This window comes from Erpetoichthys calabaricus, chromosome 1, assembly GCF_900747795.2.
Source record: "Erpetoichthys calabaricus chromosome 1, fErpCal1.3, whole genome shotgun sequence".
NCBI classification, from domain to species: domain Eukaryota; kingdom Metazoa; phylum Chordata; class Cladistia; order Polypteriformes; family Polypteridae; genus Erpetoichthys; species Erpetoichthys calabaricus.
The window spans coordinates 332,441,373-332,462,426 of NC_041394.2; the positions used below are offsets into that span (position 1 = coordinate 332,441,373).

Consider the following 21,054-nt stretch of genomic DNA (forward strand, 5'->3'; position numbering starts at 1 on the left):
AATTAACTAAATGTAAAAAAACAAAAAAAAAGTCACTTAAGAAAAATTGTGAAAGGAATTATATAAAACGATTCTCTATAAACAAATGTTCTCAGTATTTACGTTACACTAAAACAATCTCACGGCTGTGCTATCTGCACATGATAATGACGTAATGTTTCTCCAACATTAGAATTTATCAACAAAGCTCTGATTCTGCTGTCTATCACAGTCCAAACCTGCCAGCAGTTTTAACTCTATCAGACATTTCTCTTAAAAATGTTATGTTTAAGAAATTAAAACTACAATTGCCTGTCACAGATCCTGTACAACCAACACCTGACAATATCCTATCGATCAACAGCATCTTTACATCACTCAAATTGCTATCTGTGAAACGTATTGAGCCACCACAAGGCTATTTGGGTTACAGTTTTAATTGTGTGATATTGAAAAGTTTGCATTTTAACACTTGTAATTGCATTCTGTTATCACTGTTATTTTTGAATTGGACTAATTTTTACAAAAATAGGAGCAGCCGAAAGAAGAAGAAGAAGATGATGTGATAACTTACTCTTTGAAGTACCTAAAAGAACTGTAAATCCAACAACTTTCAAACCAGTTAGCTTAATTCCCTTAATGTTACACCGTGCGTGTATTTTCTAACTTCATTTACCTTGCTTGTGTTTTCAGTGAGTGCAGACGCTGAGTGCTGTAAACACATTCACAAGATAAATGCAGATTAGCTATTACACAATGCAATGGCTTGTTTAAAGATACACTAAAACAAAGCCATTCCAAACTGATTAACTTAACTGGAACCTAACAATAAGCATCCTAATGATATACAGTGGGTACGGAAAGTATTCAGACCCCCTTCAATTTTTCACTCTTTGTCATATTGCAGCCATTTGCTAAAATCATTTAAATTAATTTTTTCCCTCATTAATGTACACACAGCACCCCATATTGACAGACAAAAAAAAGAATTTTTGAAATTGTTGCAGATTTATTAAAAAAGAAAAACTGAAATATCACATGGTCCTAAGTATTCAGACCCTTTGCTCAGTATTTAGTAGAAGCACCCTTTTGAGCTAGTACAGCCATGAGTCTTCTTGGGAAAGATGCAACAAGTTTTTCACACCTGGATTTGGGGATCCTCTGCCATTCCTCCTTGCAGATCCTCTCCAGTTCTGTCAGGTTGGATGGTAAACGTTGGTGGACAGCCATTTTTAGGTCTCTCTAGAGATGCTCAATTGGGTTAAGTAAGGGCTCTGGCTGGGCCATTCAAGTACAGTCACAGAGTTGTTGTGAAGCCACTCCTTCGTTATTTTAGCTGTGTGCTTAGGGTCATTGTCTTGTTGGAAGGTAAACCTTCGGCCCAGTCTGAGGTCCTTAGCACTCTGGAGAAGGTTTTTGTCCAGGATATCCCTGTACTTGGCCGCATTCATCCTTCCCTCGATTGCAACCAGTCGTCCTGTCCCTGCAGCTGAAAAACACCCCCACAGCATGATGCTGCCACCGCCATGCTTCACTGTGGGGACTGTATTGGACAAGTGATGAGCAGTGCCTGGTTGTCTCCACACATACCTCAGTGCAAGACACATGACAGCCCGCATGGAGTTTGGTAAAAGACACCTGAAGGACTCTGAGATGGTGAGAAATAAGATTCTCTGGTCTGATGAGACCAAGATAGAACTTTTTGGCCTTAATTCTAAGCGGTATGTGTGGAGACAACCAGGCACTGCTCATCACTTGTCCAATACAGTCCCCACAGTGAAGCATGGCGGTGGCAGCATCATGCTGTGGGGGTGTTTTTCAGCTGCAGGGACAGGACGACTGGTTTCAATCGAAGGAAAGATGAATGCGGCCAAGTACAGGGATATCCTGGACAAAAAACCTTCTCCAGAGTGCTAAGGACCTCAGACTGGGCCGAAGGTTTACCTTCCAACAAGACAATGACCCTAAGCACACAGCTAAAATAACGAAGGAGTGGCTTCACAACAACTCTGTGACTATTCTTGAATGGCCCAGCCAGAGCCCTTACTTAAACCCAATTGAGCATCTCTGGGGAGACCTAAAAATGGCTGTCCACCAACGTTTACCATCCAACCTGACAGAACTGGAGAGGATCTACAAGGAGGAATGGCAGAGGATCCCCAAATCCAGGTGTGAAAAACTTGTTGCATCTTTCCCAAGAAGACTCATGGCTGTATTAGCTCAAAAGGGTGCTTCTACTAAATACTGAGCAAAGGGTCTGAATACTTAGGACCATGTGATATTTCAGTTTTTCTTTTTTAATAAATCTGCAACAATTTCAAAAATTCTTTTTTTTGTCTGTCAATATGGGGTGCTGTGTGTACATTAATGAGGGAAAAAATTAATTTAAATGATTTTAGCAAATGGCTGCAATATGACAAAGAGTGAAAAATTGAAGGGGGTCTGAATACTTTCCGTACCCACTGTACACATATATAAATAACATATATATATGCTATGTGTGGAATCTCAATCGATTACGTTTTTAATTGTAATTAGTCATTAAAATAGTCCTGATTAGTCGCATATTTAACTGAGGTGGTTTTGTTTTCTCAGTTCTGTCCAGTAGCCTCCTGTAAATGTCACTGCCTTACATCTTCTTAGCTGCTTAAACTGTGAAGATCTGGGAGTTAATATTGTGAGGTTTCTAAACTCTTTTGGGACAACCTCCCTCCCCCTCATCCCAACAGGATGACATGCCGAAGAGCATCCTGAAGTGAAATCGCCATCTCTTTGGAAGACTGTTTATCTGTTGCCAGGGAAACTGCAGGCTCCCAGTGCTGTAGCAGCTCACCACGAAAGCAAATCTAAGCCGACCACGGTCGCACTATAAGCACCGTCGTTGATGGGTGGTGCAAAGAGCATTATAACTAATGAGAACAGGATTACTTGGCCACAACCCTGCTAGATTGCTGTGTGTGTATAGGAGAGTGGTAGATCCCACTACAATAAATAACCGTGCTGTTCCTGTTTCAAGCTGAATAAAGCTGGTTTTGCTAAAGTACTGACACTCGTCCTCGTGTTTTGGGGTGCAAGACAGGGACACACATGTTATAATATAAATTGTTGATACGTAGGTGCCGAAAAAGATTAGAAGCTTCGAAGCCTCAGCCCCAGTATGGACCGCAACATCTGGTGGTTAACTGAGGTCAAGGCAAGCAGCTCTCAAGAGTGCAAGTGAAGCAGCACTTACTGTTTCAGTCTCATGTCACCAGTAAAAGTATTCTGCTAATGTCCTTGTCCGTTTATACTATTTAACTTTTGAATGCTGTTTTTTTTTCTTTTTCTGTCACCAAAGCTCTCCAAATCTCTCTCTCCTCACAACCCAACATTGTTGAATGAGAACAATGCATTTTATATAGGCTACCTGTTAATTTAGCACCAAAGCTGTCAAACCAATGAAGTGCACTGTGAAGCACTGATGACGTGTGACGGGTCACGTGACAGCGGTGTTTTGACACAGTGATTTGACTCCCTACACTTTAGACTGACTGACACAAGCTTCCCGCTTCGGTATCATTTTCCCAACTCTAGATTTAAGGAAAAATAATGAGTTATACTTTTGAATGTAATCATATGCATTGATAGTTTAACTTTGACTTCCCATATAGACTAAAATGTTAAAGGTTTTTTCCATGCTAAAAGGAAAGAAGGTTAAAGACTTCATTTGATAGCCTTCCATCATGCATGCCACTGAACTAAAAGCAAAGTTCAGCCCTAGACGGCATACCAGTTTATTGTCATGCACACTACTGCACACATCCACACTTATTCCACATGGGTGCATTTAGAGCTGCCAGTTTCATTTAACCTGCATGCCTTTAGAATGTGGGTGGAGAACTAGAATAACGGGTAAAACTGTTACAGGTTTCACACAGATGGTGTCCATGCTGGCATTTCTGTTAAGGACTGGAGAGGTGTGAGGCAGCTGTGCTAAACACTTCACCATTGTACATTGGAGTAAGCATAAACCTTCTCAAACCATCTTAATCTAATTTGGGGTCTGGGAATAGAGCCTTAGACAGAGTCAAATGGATCGTAATGGTGCCTACTCATGCACATATTCTAATTCACACAGGAGCAAATTTCAAATCCTCCAGTAAACTACAGCACATCTTTGGGCATGTGGGAGGAATCCTGATACAGACACCGGGAGAATGTGCAAACTCGACATGGATGACTGGGCAAAGAATTTTTCACCATGATTCTGAATCCATGATTAAGTGGTGCTAACCGCTGCAATACCATGCTACCCACAGAAAAAAAACATTTATTCTAAATTTTGAATGAAATAAAAAAATGAGAAAGTGGAAGAAAACTAAAAAGCTAAAACACATATTACCTTCAGTATTTTAATGTTTTCTAAATTCTTTTTCAGATAGCAATCAAGCCAATACAGTATGTTAAGTAGAGAAACAGTTATTCTGTACAAAGAGAAATGAAAATGCTCGTGTTGGCATTAGGGCTGCAATGATTAGTCGACGTAATCGATGACGTCAACTACAAAAAATAGTCAACGCGGATTTTTTATTGTCGACGCATCATAAACAGAACCTTCAATAGAGGCTCCAGTCACAAAGAACCACATTGGTTTTTGCAACTGTAATGCACTACATGAATGTCTGGGGACAGTATCGTTTGTTATTGTTTGTCAAGACTGCACACAGACCTACCAATGAAGAAAGAACGTCTGAGGAGATGAAGAATGTAGAGGAAAATAAACATGGTTGCAATGGCGACTCAGATAGAGAAGGGGGAAGGAGATGGAAAAAGATTGAGACAGAAACTTTCTAAAGTGTGGGAGCACTTCACCGATAAAGAAAAAAAGAGTTGAATGCAAATTATGCAAAGCAGAGCTTTCTTTTCACGGCAGCACCACCATGATGCATGAACATCTGAAACGCAAGCATCCTGGAGCTGTGATGCCACCGTCTCTTGAGAATTTATGCTGGTGCTGTTAGTTAGTTAGGGTCAGATCAGGAGGGGAGGGAGAGCATGAACAAGACTGAGAAAACAAAAGTGAAAAAAGCTAACTTTTACAAGTAACAAATTTACACCCGATCTGTTTGTTTTCAAATAATATTGCATTAGTGCGATGATGTTTTCTGATTGGTACTATTCAGGTCACACAATGATTTCATCAAAATGTCACATATATTTGTCTCTCTCTTTCTTTTTTTTTACCGGTGCTGTGCGATGACACCAGAAGGTGTGAGCTTATTTAGTGCTAGCAGGAACATGCAGGTGGCCGGTTGCTTGTGCTATAACAAGCTTGACCTGGCGGCGATCAAAGCACATGTACTGTGCAAGGCATGAAGAGCGTTCATGGCTCACCTTACAGAGGAGCATTCTTTCCTCTGCATGTCCTGGATTCCTGTGCAGACCGGGCAAGGTCCGGGGGGAAAAAAAAATACGGTCACTGATTACAACTGCAAGAAGGTACGCAAATGAATATGAATAATGTTGCATTCATGCCACAATGTTTTACGAAATGTACTATAAGGTCATAAAATGAATAATTTCAAATATCATATATACCTATGTCTCTGTTTTTTTTGTCAGTGTGGCTTTTACATCACGGGCCATATAGTGCATACTAATTCAGCTTAAGCAGGAACACTCATTAAATTGAATAAAAAAAATCAAGTGACAATGAGATACGAAAAAATCAGATTCGCCAGCGTTTGTGTGTCAGCTTTTATCCATCCAGATCCGAGAATTTCCAGTTCGATTGTCTCAAAACACCACTCACATCTACAGTTATTCCCAGTTTCAGATAAAAAGTAACAGCATCTGATCCCTGGGGGGGTGGGGGTATGTATCGTGATCGTGACAGAGAGAATAAAACTGAAAAAAAACGGTAACTTTTACAAGTACTATACATTTACAGTGGCTGTTACAGACGCAAATCAAATGTATGTGTTTATTGTATAATATTAACAATGAGAGCAACTCACTGCTCAAAACGGTAAATATACGAGGCATTCAGGATCGAACCAGGGGACTCCTGATTATAAGTTAGCAATTCCTACCGCTGCATTTATGTTTATGTCTACATTTTGTCATTTATTACTAAAATATGAAAAACATTTCTGTTTTAACAATGTATTTTTTGGTTAAGTTAAATGCACTTTTTTGTTTAAAGACTACGTGCACTTTAGTTTGTATTGTTTAATGTATTTCTTTTTTATTGTGATGGTCACACTAATATAAAAACATCTGATTATTTTCAAATTCATATGTTTCACTGGTTGTTATTTTAATTTGTTTATTATTAATTTTAATCATGTTAATGCAGAGACATCAGGGTGACATTCACAGGTGGACAGACGTGAGCAGACGAGGTAAGACATGCACTGGAGCCCAGAACAGGATGTGCAACCACAGGTCGCAGGCTTTAAAATAGTCAGGCATGAAATAATCATGACTAATCAAAAAAAAAAAAAAAAAAATTGAGCGATTAGTCGACTACCAGAATAATCATTAGTTGTAGCCCTAGTTGGCATGTTGTGAGCTGAATTTATTTCAACAGAAATAAGCTGTCCTAAAAGAAATAATCACCTTCCATCAGTTTCATAATGTTTATTTAATATTGTGCATATGTGTTGTGTATTTGTGCAGATTTGCAAGAGAGTGGCAGCTCGTCATCCTCTTTTCCACTGACCCTGCTTGACTGCAGACCAAGGCAGAATGAAAATGTAAGGACCTTGACATCAGAGATGTTGACTCCCACCATTTTGCGGTTTACTTATTTGCCTGCTGGTAAACTAACAAGGATAGGCAAAAAGAACACCTCTGTGTACCAAGAGCAGAAGAATAAGTTAAAACAGAAATCCTGCTATGATAAATGGAGTCGTCTAAGACAAAGGCGATATTGTTGTTCTGAATGTGGCAAACAATTTTTTAGAAATAGCCATCTTCAGATTCACACAAGAATTCACACTGGAGAAAAGCCCTTTTGCTGTTCTGTATGTGGCAAACGATTTTCTCAATCGTGTAATCTTCGTATCCACCAACGATTCCACACTGGAGAGAGGCCGTACTGCTGTTCTGAATGTGGCAGACGATACTTCAGTAGAAGTGATCTTCAGAAACACTTGAGAGTTCATACAGGAGAGAAGCCATTTTGCTGTCCTGAATGTGGCAAACAATTTTCCCGCAGTTACCATCTTCAGATTCACACAAGAATTCACACTGGAGAGAAGCCGTATTGCTGTAGTGCCTGTGGCAAACGTTTCAACACTGTTACCGCTTTTAAGGTCCATAACAGAGTTCATTCTGGAGAAAAGCCATACTACTGTACTGAGTGTGGCAAAGAATTTGGTAACTGTGGCAATCTTAAAAAACATTCAAGAGTCCACACTGGAGAGAAGCCATATCGCTGCAGTGAGTGTGGCAAACAATTCACCTCTAGTAGCAGTCTTCAAAGACACCGAAGAATTCACACTGGAGAAAAACCATTCAGCTGTTCTGTGTGTGGTAAACAGTTTGCTGCCTGTAGTGATCTTCACAGACACACAAGAATTCACATGGAGAGAATTCAAACTTGGAAGGAAGGAATGGAGGAAGAAGTGTAACGACTTGAGTCAAATGAATACCTTCTCCTAGTGGCTTTGTTGTGTAAGAACCACACCAACATTTTATCAGGGCAAAATTATTCTGAAAGTATGATGAGGATGCAAAAAATTCACAATGGCTGCACTGCTCCAAAAAAATATAAAGAAAGTGCCTACCTCTGCCTCAGCACTTAGGCCATTATGATAACATCAATAGCTAAACTGACTAAAATGAAGAAAACTCACATAATTAACAGCACATTCAGAAATAAACATACTGAAGTAGAATTACAAGCATTTCATAAGTTTCAAAGGCTTTTATTGGCAGTTTTACTGTTTGGGGTTAGTGGATGGTATACTGTGAGTTTGTTTGCGTATTTATCAGTTGATATTGTCGGTTTGCAGTGTAGAGCGGCTTGTCTACAGATCACTAATTACATAACGTGTACAAGTGGCTGGGGGAGCACTGTGGAGGCGACTGTGTGAGGGGGTGACAAATACATGCATATACTGGCTTATCCCTGCATTATATCAAAATTCAAAACTATTCAATATTGCACATATCAATCAGTAGCAGACCAAGTACATAATATCATAGACTGTTGTTCTAGTACTTCAATCCAAGCGTGGAAGCATCAACTAATTGAAAAGAAGTCAACAGAGTGGAACTGCACTCCACCATAACCTACCACGTCGCTTGCGACACGCTTCTTGACACTCCGTTCCAAGAGGTTTGTTGCATATACTAAGAACATGCATTGTGTTTGCCATTCCAATAGATGGCCTATACAACCAATAGTATAACCTAATAATAAAGGAAATTTTAAGTAAAATAAATAATAAGAAACGAAAAGGCTAATACAGGAAGTGCCAATCCCAGACTTTTAACACTGATGGTCAGACTGTGGGGCTCTCAAGCTTGGGTCCTTAGAACTTGGCACACCTTCTTTATAGATTTAAATGGAATTTGTTAGTTATTTACATGATTAATTCCTGTATCCATTTTGATGTGCTAATCACGTAGATCACTTTTTATTTTCTGTATTCTGTATTTGTATTTCCCTTTATTAAGTTTTACTGTCAGTTTGTTGCATTAATTATTCAGGATTTCCTACAGGACTTTCTCAACACCATAGCTGATGTTTGCAAGCCCTGGCATCCTGTTCAGGGGTTGTTCCTGCCTTGTGCCTGATGTGCTCCAGCTGCCCCATGAATCTGCCCTGGATAAGTGAGGTACGATGGTAAATGGTGGAGGATGCTGTCTCGCATGGCTAAAGCCCTGATTTCACCTTCCTGCATGGCTACTGTCAGTATGGAAGTTTCCATATCATGGCAACCCAAGTTAGGCCGACTGTCCAGAATGGCTCATTGTGAGTGACTGTAGGTGTGTGTATGCTGGCAAAGGGTCAGCTAGGCCTTCTTCACCAGGATCGCATATTTTCTTTTGACCAATACTTTCAGAATAACTTTCAGCTCAGATAAGCATGGTTAAAAATATAAAGTACTGGCACACTCCCATTTTTACCTTCAAATGAGTAAACATGATCGATTTTGATAATTGTTTCTTGAAATACAGTGACATGATAAACTCAGAGTAGATAGAACTTTATCTGCTTATATGTAACCGTAAAATGTAAAACCTAAATAAAAATGACTTTTCTGTTTAAAAATTAAGCTATGAGTTGTAAAAAATCTGATTTTTAGAAAGAAGAGAATAGATGTTATGATTAGCAAACCTCTGTTAACAGAGGCAATGCCAGAAAGCAGGGGTCCCATGTTGGGTCCTGGAGGACTACCGTGACTGCAGGTTTTCATTCTAACCCATTTCTCAATGAGTGGCCAGCTTGTCCTGCTAATTAAGTTCTTGTGAATTAATTTAAATTGATTTTAAGATTTGTTCCCCTGAATTTCTTCATTGTCCCTCTCAATTGCTTCATTTCTTTCCTTAAATGGCACCCAAACAGAAATGAAATTTGAAGTGAGTGAGCTGACAGAAGACCAACTAAGTCAGGGCCTCAAACTCCAACCAGTTGCTTAATAAGGCGCTGAGTCTTGTTGTTAATTAAACGTGTTCTTTAATTCCATGGCTTGTTGCTGCTCTCGTTGTACAATAGCAGATTTTTCTGAAATTGTTGATTTTTCTCTTTTCTAAGAGCACTGTTAAAATGTTTAGGGGACCTGAGCAGATCGACATTCCTGAAACCTTCATCATTCTTTATTTTCAGATATTGTATGATGGACACAAGTTGTTTTGGCTCATTTTGTATCTCTATTGTTTGGCTGCTAATTAAAGAAAAAGAAACAATTAAGGGGTTGGAGTATTCAAGAGCAAGTCAATTCAAATAGTTCAAAAGAAATTAATTAGCAACAAAAACAGGTCACTAATTAAGAAAAGGGTTAGAATGAAAGCCTGCAGCCACAGTGGTCCTCCAGGACTGGAGTTGGCGACCCCTTCCGTAAAGGAGTGCAGCTCTTTCTTTTCAGGGTCGAGATAAAATAGTGTCTGGACAGTACTGAACAATGGCTTAATTTACATTTTCTTAAACCTAGAAATGTGCTTTAACATGATCAAGCTCTTGTAGCCATTAGCCTACTTCAAATTGGATTGTTAAGTTTTGATTTAGTACTAAAGTTTGCTGCAGCAGCATGCTCTGTTTTAATACTGCAAAGTGCATACTCATTTGTCATAAATTTCCATACTCTTAGGGTGTTTTCTTTAAAACTTACTTTATAACCCTTCCACAGATTTTATACTATATAAACTCTAAATTTGGCATATCATTTAAGATATCTACAGGTGCATCTCAATAAATTAGAATATCATCGAAAAGTTTTTATTTCAGTAATTCAATTCAAAAAGTGAAACTCCTATATAGATTCATTACACACAGAGTGATATATTTCAAGGTTTATTTCCTTTCATTTTGCGGAGTATGGCTTATAGTTAATGAAACCCCAAAATTCAGTATCTCTGCAAATTAGATTATTGTGAAAAGGTCCAATATTGTAGACTCCTGGGGCCTCATGTATAAACAGTGCGTACGCACAGAAATGTTGTGTACGAACGTTTCCGTGCTCAACTTGTGATGTATAAAACCTAAACTTGGTGAAAAGCCACGCACATTTCCACGGTACCTCATACCCTGGCGTACGCAATTTCTCTGCTCGGTTTTGCAGACTGGCGGCACCTAGCGTCAAAGCAGTGCTATTGTTCCTGTGTGGTCACCCTTTCTTTCTTAGATCCACATTCCTGACGCGGCTTTATAAATACACTGAAATTAACTGCATATTGTTTATTAGTGTAATGCATCTGATTGTAATTAACCTGCAGCAATATAATGGTCCAGGGAATAGCCATAGTATTCCAAATACCATAACTGCTTTAGCGTTGTTCCTCTCACTGCATCTTCTTCTTTCAGCTGCTCCCGTTAAGGGTTGCCACAGCAGATCATCTTTTTCCATATTACTCTCACTGCACCACTCGGAGTATTTATATCACTGTATCTGAGTGGGGAATCACAGCAGCAGCTGATTGGAAAGAGAATTATCGTTATGAAGCAGACGCTGCCTCAGCCACGGCAAAACGCTTCAGAGACTTTCCTGTACGGACCTCGCAGTTCAGAAACAGTTTCATCCCAAGAACTCTAAACGCACTCAATCAGTCCATCAAGTGCTCCTTGTAGAACTGTTTGTACTTATAAGTACAATTACCTCACTGTAAACTTGCATTACAGTTATAATATTGCACAACCTGTGCCACTTTATAAAGCGCGTATGATGACGATATCATTTTTAAGATGAAATGCAGCAAAAAATGTTGATTATATTATACAGATAAAACTGTAACTTCATTTAAATAATCTGTATTGTTAATAATTAAACATGTGAGGACACGGTGCTGCAGCGCTAGCTAGTTCACGGATTGTTTCTGCATTGCGTTGTATTCTTGCTGGTGCTGACGCGACACTGGAAGGATAGACGGATAGAATAATTAAACGTACTGCGAAGATATTTCAATGTTCCTTAAAAGTTTTGAAGAATCGTCGTTCTAAGCTTACAAATGGCTTCACGTCTATTACAGAGTTGATTGTGTGGCGATTGGGTATTTGGAGAAAGAAAAGTAAGGACAGGAATTGGAGGTTAGTACATTTGAAAAAGACAGTACTTCTGTAATAAATTATTTCATCGAAGGTTGCGCATGTCGCAGCAAGACTCTTGCGTGAGATATGAACAATCACTGCGCCACCGTGTTCCAATGTTTAATAACATGCTTTCATTCCTATCATCATGAAAAAGATATCACGTATACATCTAAGTATTTTAATTATTCAGAGAGCTGTAATATCACGAATGTAATGGATTCTGTGTCCTGTCGGAGAAAGAGAAAGCCCGTTTAAGAAGAAGGTAGTGATTCACACACACAGAGCACATAGAAGATCAAATACAGAACAAAGCATTTAACGTCCTACTTTAGTTACAATGGGATTTGAGAAACTAGTTAAATGATTTTAAGATGAAGTTTATGAAGTTCTACTTTAATGGCAAAATAAACTACTTGATTAAAGTTGACATTTCGTGCTTTTTTCCCCACTGTGTGCCTATTTTTTTGTCTGTACCCTAATAAGCTTCCATATGACACTCAGACGGTGGGCTATGACTCGCCTTTTCACGGCGACTTTGATATGTGACTTCTTTTTTATTTCGGGCACTGTGCGACTTTGTGAACTTGAGCTTTCAAGTTTCTCTGACACTCTATGTCACTCAATCAACTTCCTTTTGTTGATTATACCACTGTTTAAACCAACACATAGTACGTTTTTCCTTTGCCTCCACTTGGTATTCGCTGAAATTCTTATATTTTCCCCCTGTGCTTTTCCCATTGTCTTTTCACAGAAGGCTATTTATATTGATTTGCATATTCAATGAGGCGTAATTCTGGGAGGAGTTGGGGCGGGACAGAAGACGCGTGCACGTGCGTTACTTTTCATGCTGATCGGAATTTATGTAGCGGAAGAATGTGGAAGTTTGCGTACGTACAGATTCCTGCATCTGGATTTTTCTGTGCGTACGCACATTCCTGCTTTTGTGCTTACGCCATGTTATAGTGCGAGTTTTACGCACGGCATTATACATGAGGCCCCTGGTGTCCCACTCCACTCAGCTAATTAACCCAAAACACCAACAAAGTTGTCCTGAGGCTTTAAATGGTCTCTCGGTCTGACTCAGTAGGCCACACAAGGAGGGTAAGCCACAAAAGGTCATTGCTAAAGAAGCTGGCTGTTCAGAGTGTTGTATCCAAGCATATTAATGGAAAGAAAAAATGTGACAGCAGAAAAAGGTGCACAAGCAACACAGAGAACTGAGAGGATTATGAAGCACAGCCCATTTGAAAATTTGGGGGAGATTCTCAAAGGGGTGTACTGCAGCTGGAGTCAGTGCTTCAAGAGTCACCACACATAGACGTGTATCTTAGACATGGGCTACAACTGTCACAGCAGTCCTTGTGTCCAGCCACTCCTGAACCAGAGACCACGTCAGAAGCGTCTTACCTGGGCTAAGGAGAAAACGGACTGAACTGTTAACAGCTCAGTGGTCCAAAGTCGTCTTTTCAGATGAAAGTCCATTTTGTATTTCATTTGGAAATCGAGGTCCCAGAGTCTGGAGGAAGAGTGGAGAGGCACAGAATCCAAGTTGCTTGAGGATCCAGTATGAAGTTTCCACAGTCAGTGATGATTTGGAGAGCCATGGCATCTGCTGGTGTTGGTCCACTGTGTTTTATCAAGTCCAAAGTCAGTGCAGCTGTCTACCAGGAAGGTTTAGAGCAGGGGTAGGCAACGTCGGTCCTGGAGTGCCACAGTATGTGCAGGTTTTTGTTCCAACCCAGTTCCTTAACGAGAACTCAATTATTGCTGATGAAGCACATATTGCTTAAGTGACATTTTAATGCTTCATTTTAGTGGTCTCGCTTGTTAAGGTTCTCCAACCTTAGTTGCTTATTTCAATCTTAAACTGCTGCATTCAGTGTTTTAATTGCTCCTTATTAGCAATAAGATGTAAAACGGGTAGGCAATGTCGGTCCTGGTGAGCCACAGTGGCTACAGGTTTTCATTCAACCCAATTGCTTAATTAGAAACCAATCATTGCCAATCTCAGACCTTATTTAATTTTATGGCTTGTTAGTCTGTGCAATGTAAGGCTTTTATATCGTAGATTTTTTTCCTTTCCAAGGATATCATCCAAATGATTTGAAGCCTAAAACAGATCATTTTCAGTCTGTCACATTTTTCTATTAAGTGTTTTATTAAATCAAACCGTGCATGATGAACACACACAGATGTAATTGGAAAAAAGCTAGCTGGAGAACTGCTGGCTGCTTTGTCTTTTACATCTTATTGCTAATAAGGAGCAATTAAAACACTGAATGCAGCAGTTTAAGATTGAAATAAGCAATTAAGGTTGGAGAACCTTAACAAGCGAGACCACTAAAATGAAGCATTAAAATGTCACTTAAGCAATATGTGCTTCATCAGCAATAATTGAGTTCTCGTTAAGGAACTGAGTTGGAACAAAAACCTGCACATACTGTGGCACTCCAGGACCGACATTGCCTACCCCTGGGTTAGAGCACTTCATGCTTCCCTCTGCTGATAAGCTTTATGAAGATGCTGATTTAATTTTCCAGCAGGACTTGGCACCTGCCAACAGTACCAATACCTGGTTTAATGACCATGGCATCACTGTGCTCAACTGGCCAGCAAACTCGCATGACCTAAACCCCATAGAGAATCTATCAAGAGGAAGATGAGAGACACCAGAGCCAATGATGCAGACGAGCTGAAGGCCGCGATCAAAGCATCCTGGGCTTTCATAACACCTCAGCAGTGCCACAGGCTGAGCACCTTTATGCCACACAGTATTGATGCAGAAGGACAAGTATTGAGTGCGTACATGGACAGACTTCAGTAGGCCGGCATTTCTGTATTAAAAATATTATTTTTTTTTTTTTTGGTATTGTGTAATATTCTAATTTGCTGAGATACTAAATTTCGAGTTTTCCTGTAAGCCATAATCTGCAAAATGAAAAGAAATAGTGATATATTTCAAGTTTTTGTGTATAATGAATCTATATAATATATGAGTTTCACTTTTTGAATTGAATTACTGAAATAAACTAACTTTTCAATGATATTCTAAGTTATTGAGATGTAACTAATTTGTGCAGGGCAAATTAGCTTTTGCTAGCCAGTTAGCCTAATTAGAGTTAGCATGTGGATGTATGTTAAGGCCTACCATCAAACTCACTGCCTCTCTACTTGACATAATGGGAAAATCAACAGAAGTCATTCAATACCGATGGGGAAAAGAAACAAAATGTGGACCTCCGCAAATATGGTTCTTCTTTGTAAACAATGTCCAAACGCCTGAAGGTTCCACGTTCATCTGTACAAACAGTAATAAGCAAGTATAAACACCATGGGATTCCATCTCCTAGAGAAGAACGGACTTTGGTATGAAAAGTGCAAATCAATCCCAGAACAACAGCAAAGTACCATGTGGAGATGGGGCAATCATGGGGGCACAAGGCAGGAAACATCTGAACATGGTGCCAGTCCATCACACACACATGCCAATTTAGCACAGCCTACCCACCTAACCTGCATTGTTTTGTACTGCAGGAAGAAGCCAACATGGACACGGAAAACATGCAAACTTCATGAAGGAGGTACTCATGACTTGAAACTCCTTTGCCTTGTTTTCATGCTGCAGCACTACTACTGTACCACCATGCTACCTCAAATCTCCCTCCCCCAAATTTCAATAGCATGTTTTCAAATGCAGACAACTTTGGTACACACCCAGGCCTGCACTACACCCTCCAGCAGCACCCATGCTGACAACCCTTATCAAGCGACCTTGCACAAATCCCACCACTGGTGTCCACCTCCCAATACCAGTCAGACCTGCTTTACCCTCCTCACAGATACAATGACTGGTGGTCTCCTTCACTGTCCTCCATGCATTAAACTCTGGAACCAAACACACCTGGGCTGTCACTTTCATTAAATTCATGACCTTCACCTTCATCAGTAGATGGTTCTTCATTCCCTCCTTCACAGATAATTGTGATCCTTCATCATTAGCTGACGCTCTTCTACTCTTGCATTCGTCACCAGCTGTCTTAATGCCACCCACCGCTAAAGTGCAGTGTCGCCAGCCGCCGAGTAAAATGGATACAATGAGTAGTGAAAATTAAGAATTGGAGACCCAATTTGGATGAAAACACATTGGCGTTAAAGAACACAGGCAATGTATTCCTCTTAAAATCAGATTCTTTGAAGTGGAGGAAGAAAATAATTCAGTCCAGCTACACCAATTCAAGTACAGAGAAGAAAAAAAACTTGGGGGCCAAACCATTCCATAAAGTGTGAAATGTATCAGTATAATACACATGCAGAGTCTGTTTTGAGAAATTGCATCCTCTCTATCTATATATTGTGGTCAAGTGATGAAAAGCAAGTCTGGTCTGTAAATGTTGGGGCACCAACCCAGTCATCTCCGTTTCCTTGAAACTGAAAATCCTGCAAGAAGTACAAGCGCTCAATGGCATGGAAGCAGTGAAAAATAAACAGAACATAAACTAGCCAAATGTGGGCTTCAAGATTTGGTTCCTTGAGGAAGGTCAGTCATGCAGGAGCTCTGCTCATAGAGTGACACCTCCTTCCTTCATCCCTGTGATTTGTAGGTGGGATTCCGGAAGATGCGGAGGCAGGTACCCTCACTGTGCATCTTCTCAGTGCTGTGGAGGGAATAGGAGAGAACCTGAATAGCACCCCCTCTTGGCCTGGGGTGGTGTCACATACCTTAGAGAAGCCTTGAGGATGATCAACAGGCATACGTGTGTCACAATATAATACCAGGATGGTAGTACAAGGGTGTTGTACCGTGTTAGCCATTATGGATGTAGTGAGAAGTCAAGCAGAATGACACATTCGATTGGCTAACTAAAAAGATTACAATATACAAGCTTTCGAGGCAACTCGGGCCACTTCTTCCCTGAGGTGCATCAAAAGCTTGCATATTGTAATCTTTTTAGTTAGACAATAAAAGGTGCCAATCTGCTTGACTTCTCACTATATACCAGGTTGGGAAAGGTCAATGCTACATAAGACAGCAAGAAAAATATCTGGAGCTGCCCATGCAGTAAGGGACCACAGTTCTAATAATTCAAAAATGATAAGAGCACAGAGAGTGACACGCTGATAAGCACTTTCCCATAAGACCCAAGCAAAGCCATGATGCGGAGGACTACAAAGAGTTTGGAATGTACACCTCATGATGATGCACTGGAATGAATGGTTTAGTATCTGTCAAAATCGAAATCGGCGCCATCAGTGTGTCACTCTAAAGATGTTGGCTCCAGATGAGGCCTGCTGGGGGAAAGCAATTCAGGTGGCTTGGTTAAGGATGCTAACGACATTAGGATTGTCGGGTTTTACTGGTATTAAGTATATTCTATCACGTTGTACCTTTTGTTTCTGACAAATGAATTTTAAATTTGGTTGTTTAACAGAAGCCCAATTTTAAAAAGTAATCAGGAGACATTGTCTTGCATATAACTGAGGACATTGCGTCTTTATGGTTTATATTTCTTGTTACTGGTTATCCCATTCATTGATTCCACTATTAATGCTGTTCAGCTCTGAAGTTTTGACAGTTGTAATCTTGTTAATACTCCTAGATGGCTGGGGCCCATTAGTCTTTGTTGTGATAGCATACTGCATTGTCAGTCCTGAGTTTTGCTGAACTAAATATATTGTATTATTTAAACACTAGGGGGCTTCGCTCACCAAACTCCCGGCCTGCGCTACGAGACAGCCACTTTGCGTCTCTGCCACTCGTGTATGTGGATTTCACTTTCACCTTACAACAGATCTTTTAATTCTGGTGGATACGCCTCTTCATTGGGAAGAAACACTACTTTTCCCTGATCGCAGCACGAATTAGATGATCTACAAGTCTCTGACTTAAAGTTTAAAGCTGAACAATATATTCAATCTCTTTTTTCTGTTCCGTTATTTCACTGAGTAATAATTTCCATTTGTTTGCGTTAATGCGATCTTTACTATCAGTTTTTTGAGGCTTTTGGATTTCAGTACTTTCATTATCTCTAACCTGCTCTGTATGTGTATCGCACCAATGTTTTTGAATTCTTTATGATGTTTTACTTTGTCATCTACTCTTTGTCTTTTATTTCCTGCCCTATGCCTGGTTAAATCTCTTGGCACAAAGACTCGTTTCGGGGGATGTGAAGGTATCTCTCTGAAAAAGTCACGTCTCACCCCAGGATTTTTTTTATATAATAGAGAGAAATGTCCGAGTTTCTTATAATCCTATTTGCTTATCAATTCTATCATTATTTATTAAGGATGCATCAGTTTGCTTGGCTTGATGCTATCAGTGTTAATATTTCTTATTTGTAATATTTACCATATCGCTCTGTTATAAAAAAAATCTTGGAAGGAGACAAGACATGATTGTTTCAGAGACACTTTCACGTCCCATGAGACGAGTCTTTGTGCCAAGTGATGTAACCACACCCGGGGCCAGAAGCTCCACAAGACAAGAGCTTATGCAAAGAGATTTGGAAAAGTCCTGCGTGGTTATGTCAGACACATTTCTTGTAGAGAGAAAGAAACGATATTCACTCAAGTTATACAATGCATTGTCACAATGTAATTCCAAACACGGGACTCAAAATTCAATGCAATATTGATGAAAAGATAAAAGCGAAAAGAGATTGAATATATGCACATAGATGATATGACAGTTGTGCAGCAGCAGCAAGCCAGCAGCTGATCGAGCAAAGAGCAGGTAAAAAAAAAAAATTGTTTCCCATTGTATCACCGTTTAAGAGGGGCTTTCAGAGGAGTGATCATGTCTCCTTGGGGTGCGTTCAGCCCCCCTCTTCACAACGCGAGTAGCAGAGACGAGAAGAGGTTGGCGAGTAGAAAATTTTGTAGAAGTGTGAACATAAAAATGACCATAGGTATGTTTTTTAAGAACTGTACTGATATAACTTTAACACCCCACTTATTTTATTTTTATTTAGGTGCTGGTGGTGTTTACCCAGGAAATTGGCAGTACATTTTATGTTTTTTTTTTTTTAATTTTTCCCTGATATATGTATTTAAAATGTAATTATCCTCAAGCTAATGTTTAATTTTCACAAACTTTAGAATCTCATCCTCTGACTTAAACTGGAGAAAGATGAGCCTGCAGACCAGTAACACTGACGTTGTGCTTGGGATTTCTTTAATGCAGTGGTGTACAGTTGAGGCGTTCCACCTGCCTGTCAAGGATCACTTATACCTTAATGATGGATTCACACTTTGTGACTGTTGTCATTTGTCCTTACTTGCTGTATCATTTGAAAGCTTTATTTATAAGGTGCTAGCTGTGCACGGGGTCCTAAAGCGTATTGAAATCGTCAGAAAAAAAAATTGAAATGTAGAGATGTCAGCTAATTGGAAGGAACTACTCTGGGCATCTCTCTCCTAGGAGGTTTCGTGTTGCCGACGTGCTTGCTTCGTCTGTCCTCCCTGGCCATCGGACCTTACTTTTATTCTATGTTAATTAGTGTTCCTTAATTCTATTTTCTTGTTTATTTTGTCTTTTTTCTCATTCTTCATTATGTAAAGCACTTCGAGCTACCTCCTTTGTATGAAAATGTGCTATATAAATGAATGTTGTTGTTGTTGTTGTTTGTGTATTAGTGGCTAAGCGACTGGTTTTCTTCAGAGGTTTCCTTTTGCAGGCGTGCTCACCTCGTGCGTGTATTAGTGGCGGGAGGAAAAGTAAAAGGGATACCGTTTTGTCGATGTGCTCGCCTCGCTTCTGTGTTAGCTGTTAAGCGAGTAACTCTTCTCACTTCCAGGCCGGACAGACACACACATTTCCACACCTAGGCGTTTATAGAGTGACGTGTCTTGCCACTGCATGGGCTGTAGGGAGTGGAAGCAGTGTTGGGGTGGAGTCTTGGGGGAACACCTTTTGTAAGGGCTTGGGGCACCTCCTGAAAGAGAGAGCGAGAGCTGAGTGACAGGGATCAGGGTTAATTAACGGTGCATGGAGAAAAGGGGAGGGGCTGGTCAGAAGTGGCAGTTGTTGCTGGAGCGAGAGGACGACAGCATCAGGTTGAGAAGGCAGCGAACAGTTAAAAGAGCAGCCAAGAGGCAGATAGGACGAAGGCGAGTTATTTTTGTTATTTTGAAGGTGTCCCTGTGACCCAGACAACGGGCGGCGGTAGAGCACCGTTTATATCGTGGCATATACAATAAAAAGGCAGTTGGGAGACTCCCCCGGACAAGCGGCACCTGACCGAGTATTATTCGACGGGACGTCACAATATATAAGATTTGCACCATAACAGGTATTTACATTCAAACAAACAAACAAACAAAAAAAGCATCCTAACTGAAACACTGCCTTCACCAGGGCAAGGTAATCCTTTTCAAATGTTTCTCAGATCCCTACTAATCCTTACTAATGCATGTTGTGCTTGAAGATGGAGACGGGGCAGAACTCGGGCTGTCACTGACCTGTCAAAGTTTTCGGGAGCTTGTGATTCAGCCCCACCTTAGAACACTGTAAAAAATATAAATCTTGCATGTGTGAAAAATAATAACACAAAATAGCTAACTATATGCAAAATAATCATTACTTTAATTAATAAAAATGGGTTTTACTCTTTAATTCATTATTTAATTCTAATTAAATAAAAAAATTAAGAATAATATTAACTTATTATTTTTCTTAAAATGTAATCATTTTTTTATAACTTATCCATCCATCCATCCATTTTCCAACCCGCTGAATCCGAACACAGGGTCACGGGGGTCTGCTGGAGCCAATCTCAGCCAACACAGGGCACAAGGCAGGAACCAATCCTGGGCAGGGTGCCAACCCACCGCAGGACACCCACAAACACACCCACACACTAGGGCCAGTTTAGAATCGCCAATCCACCTAACCTGCATGTCTTTGGACTGTGGGAGGAAACCGGAGCGCCCGGAGGAAACCCACGCAGGCACGGGGAGAACATGCAAACTCCACGCAGGGAGGACCCGGGAAGCGAACCCATGTCCCCAGGTCTCCCAACTGCGAGGCAGCAGCGCTACCTACTGCGCCACCATGCCGCCCTTTATAACTTATTCTAAGTAAAAAAAAAAAAAAACTATACTGTAAACTGAATACATTTAAGTTAAGTTAAATTTAATGACACTGCACTTCCTCTCACATTGATTTCTTGGTCTTAACAACAACGCATTCAGCTGTAACTTTTATCCATAACAAGAGCTATTTTACTACGGATGTGTAAGTATAAAGCATATTAATTCCGTAATGAATAACTAGTATTTCATTTCGTTAGTTACGGACGTAAGCCGTTGTTGTTTTCACGAAATCCTTCCCTTCATTTGGG

General features: G+C 40.1%; 2 protein-coding genes across 2 annotated transcripts in view; one reads left to right on the forward strand and one right to left on the reverse strand.

Moving 5' to 3' along the window:
* The window catches only part of LOC114666684 (zinc finger protein 664-like), a 23,544-nt gene extending 14,400 nt beyond the window's left edge, over positions 1–9,144 (forward strand). Inside the window, exon 4 of the mRNA XM_028821644.2 lies at positions 6,640–9,144. Coding sequence (XP_028677477.1) covers positions 6,640–7,595 — 956 coding nt within the window. The 3' untranslated portion in view covers positions 7,596–9,144. The remainder of the gene's footprint in view (positions 1–6,639) is intronic.
* Positions 1–21,054, reverse strand: part of LOC114666580 (zona pellucida sperm-binding protein 3-like) — a 515,374-nt gene that overhangs the window by 230,563 nt on the left and 263,757 nt on the right. The window lies entirely within an intron of this gene.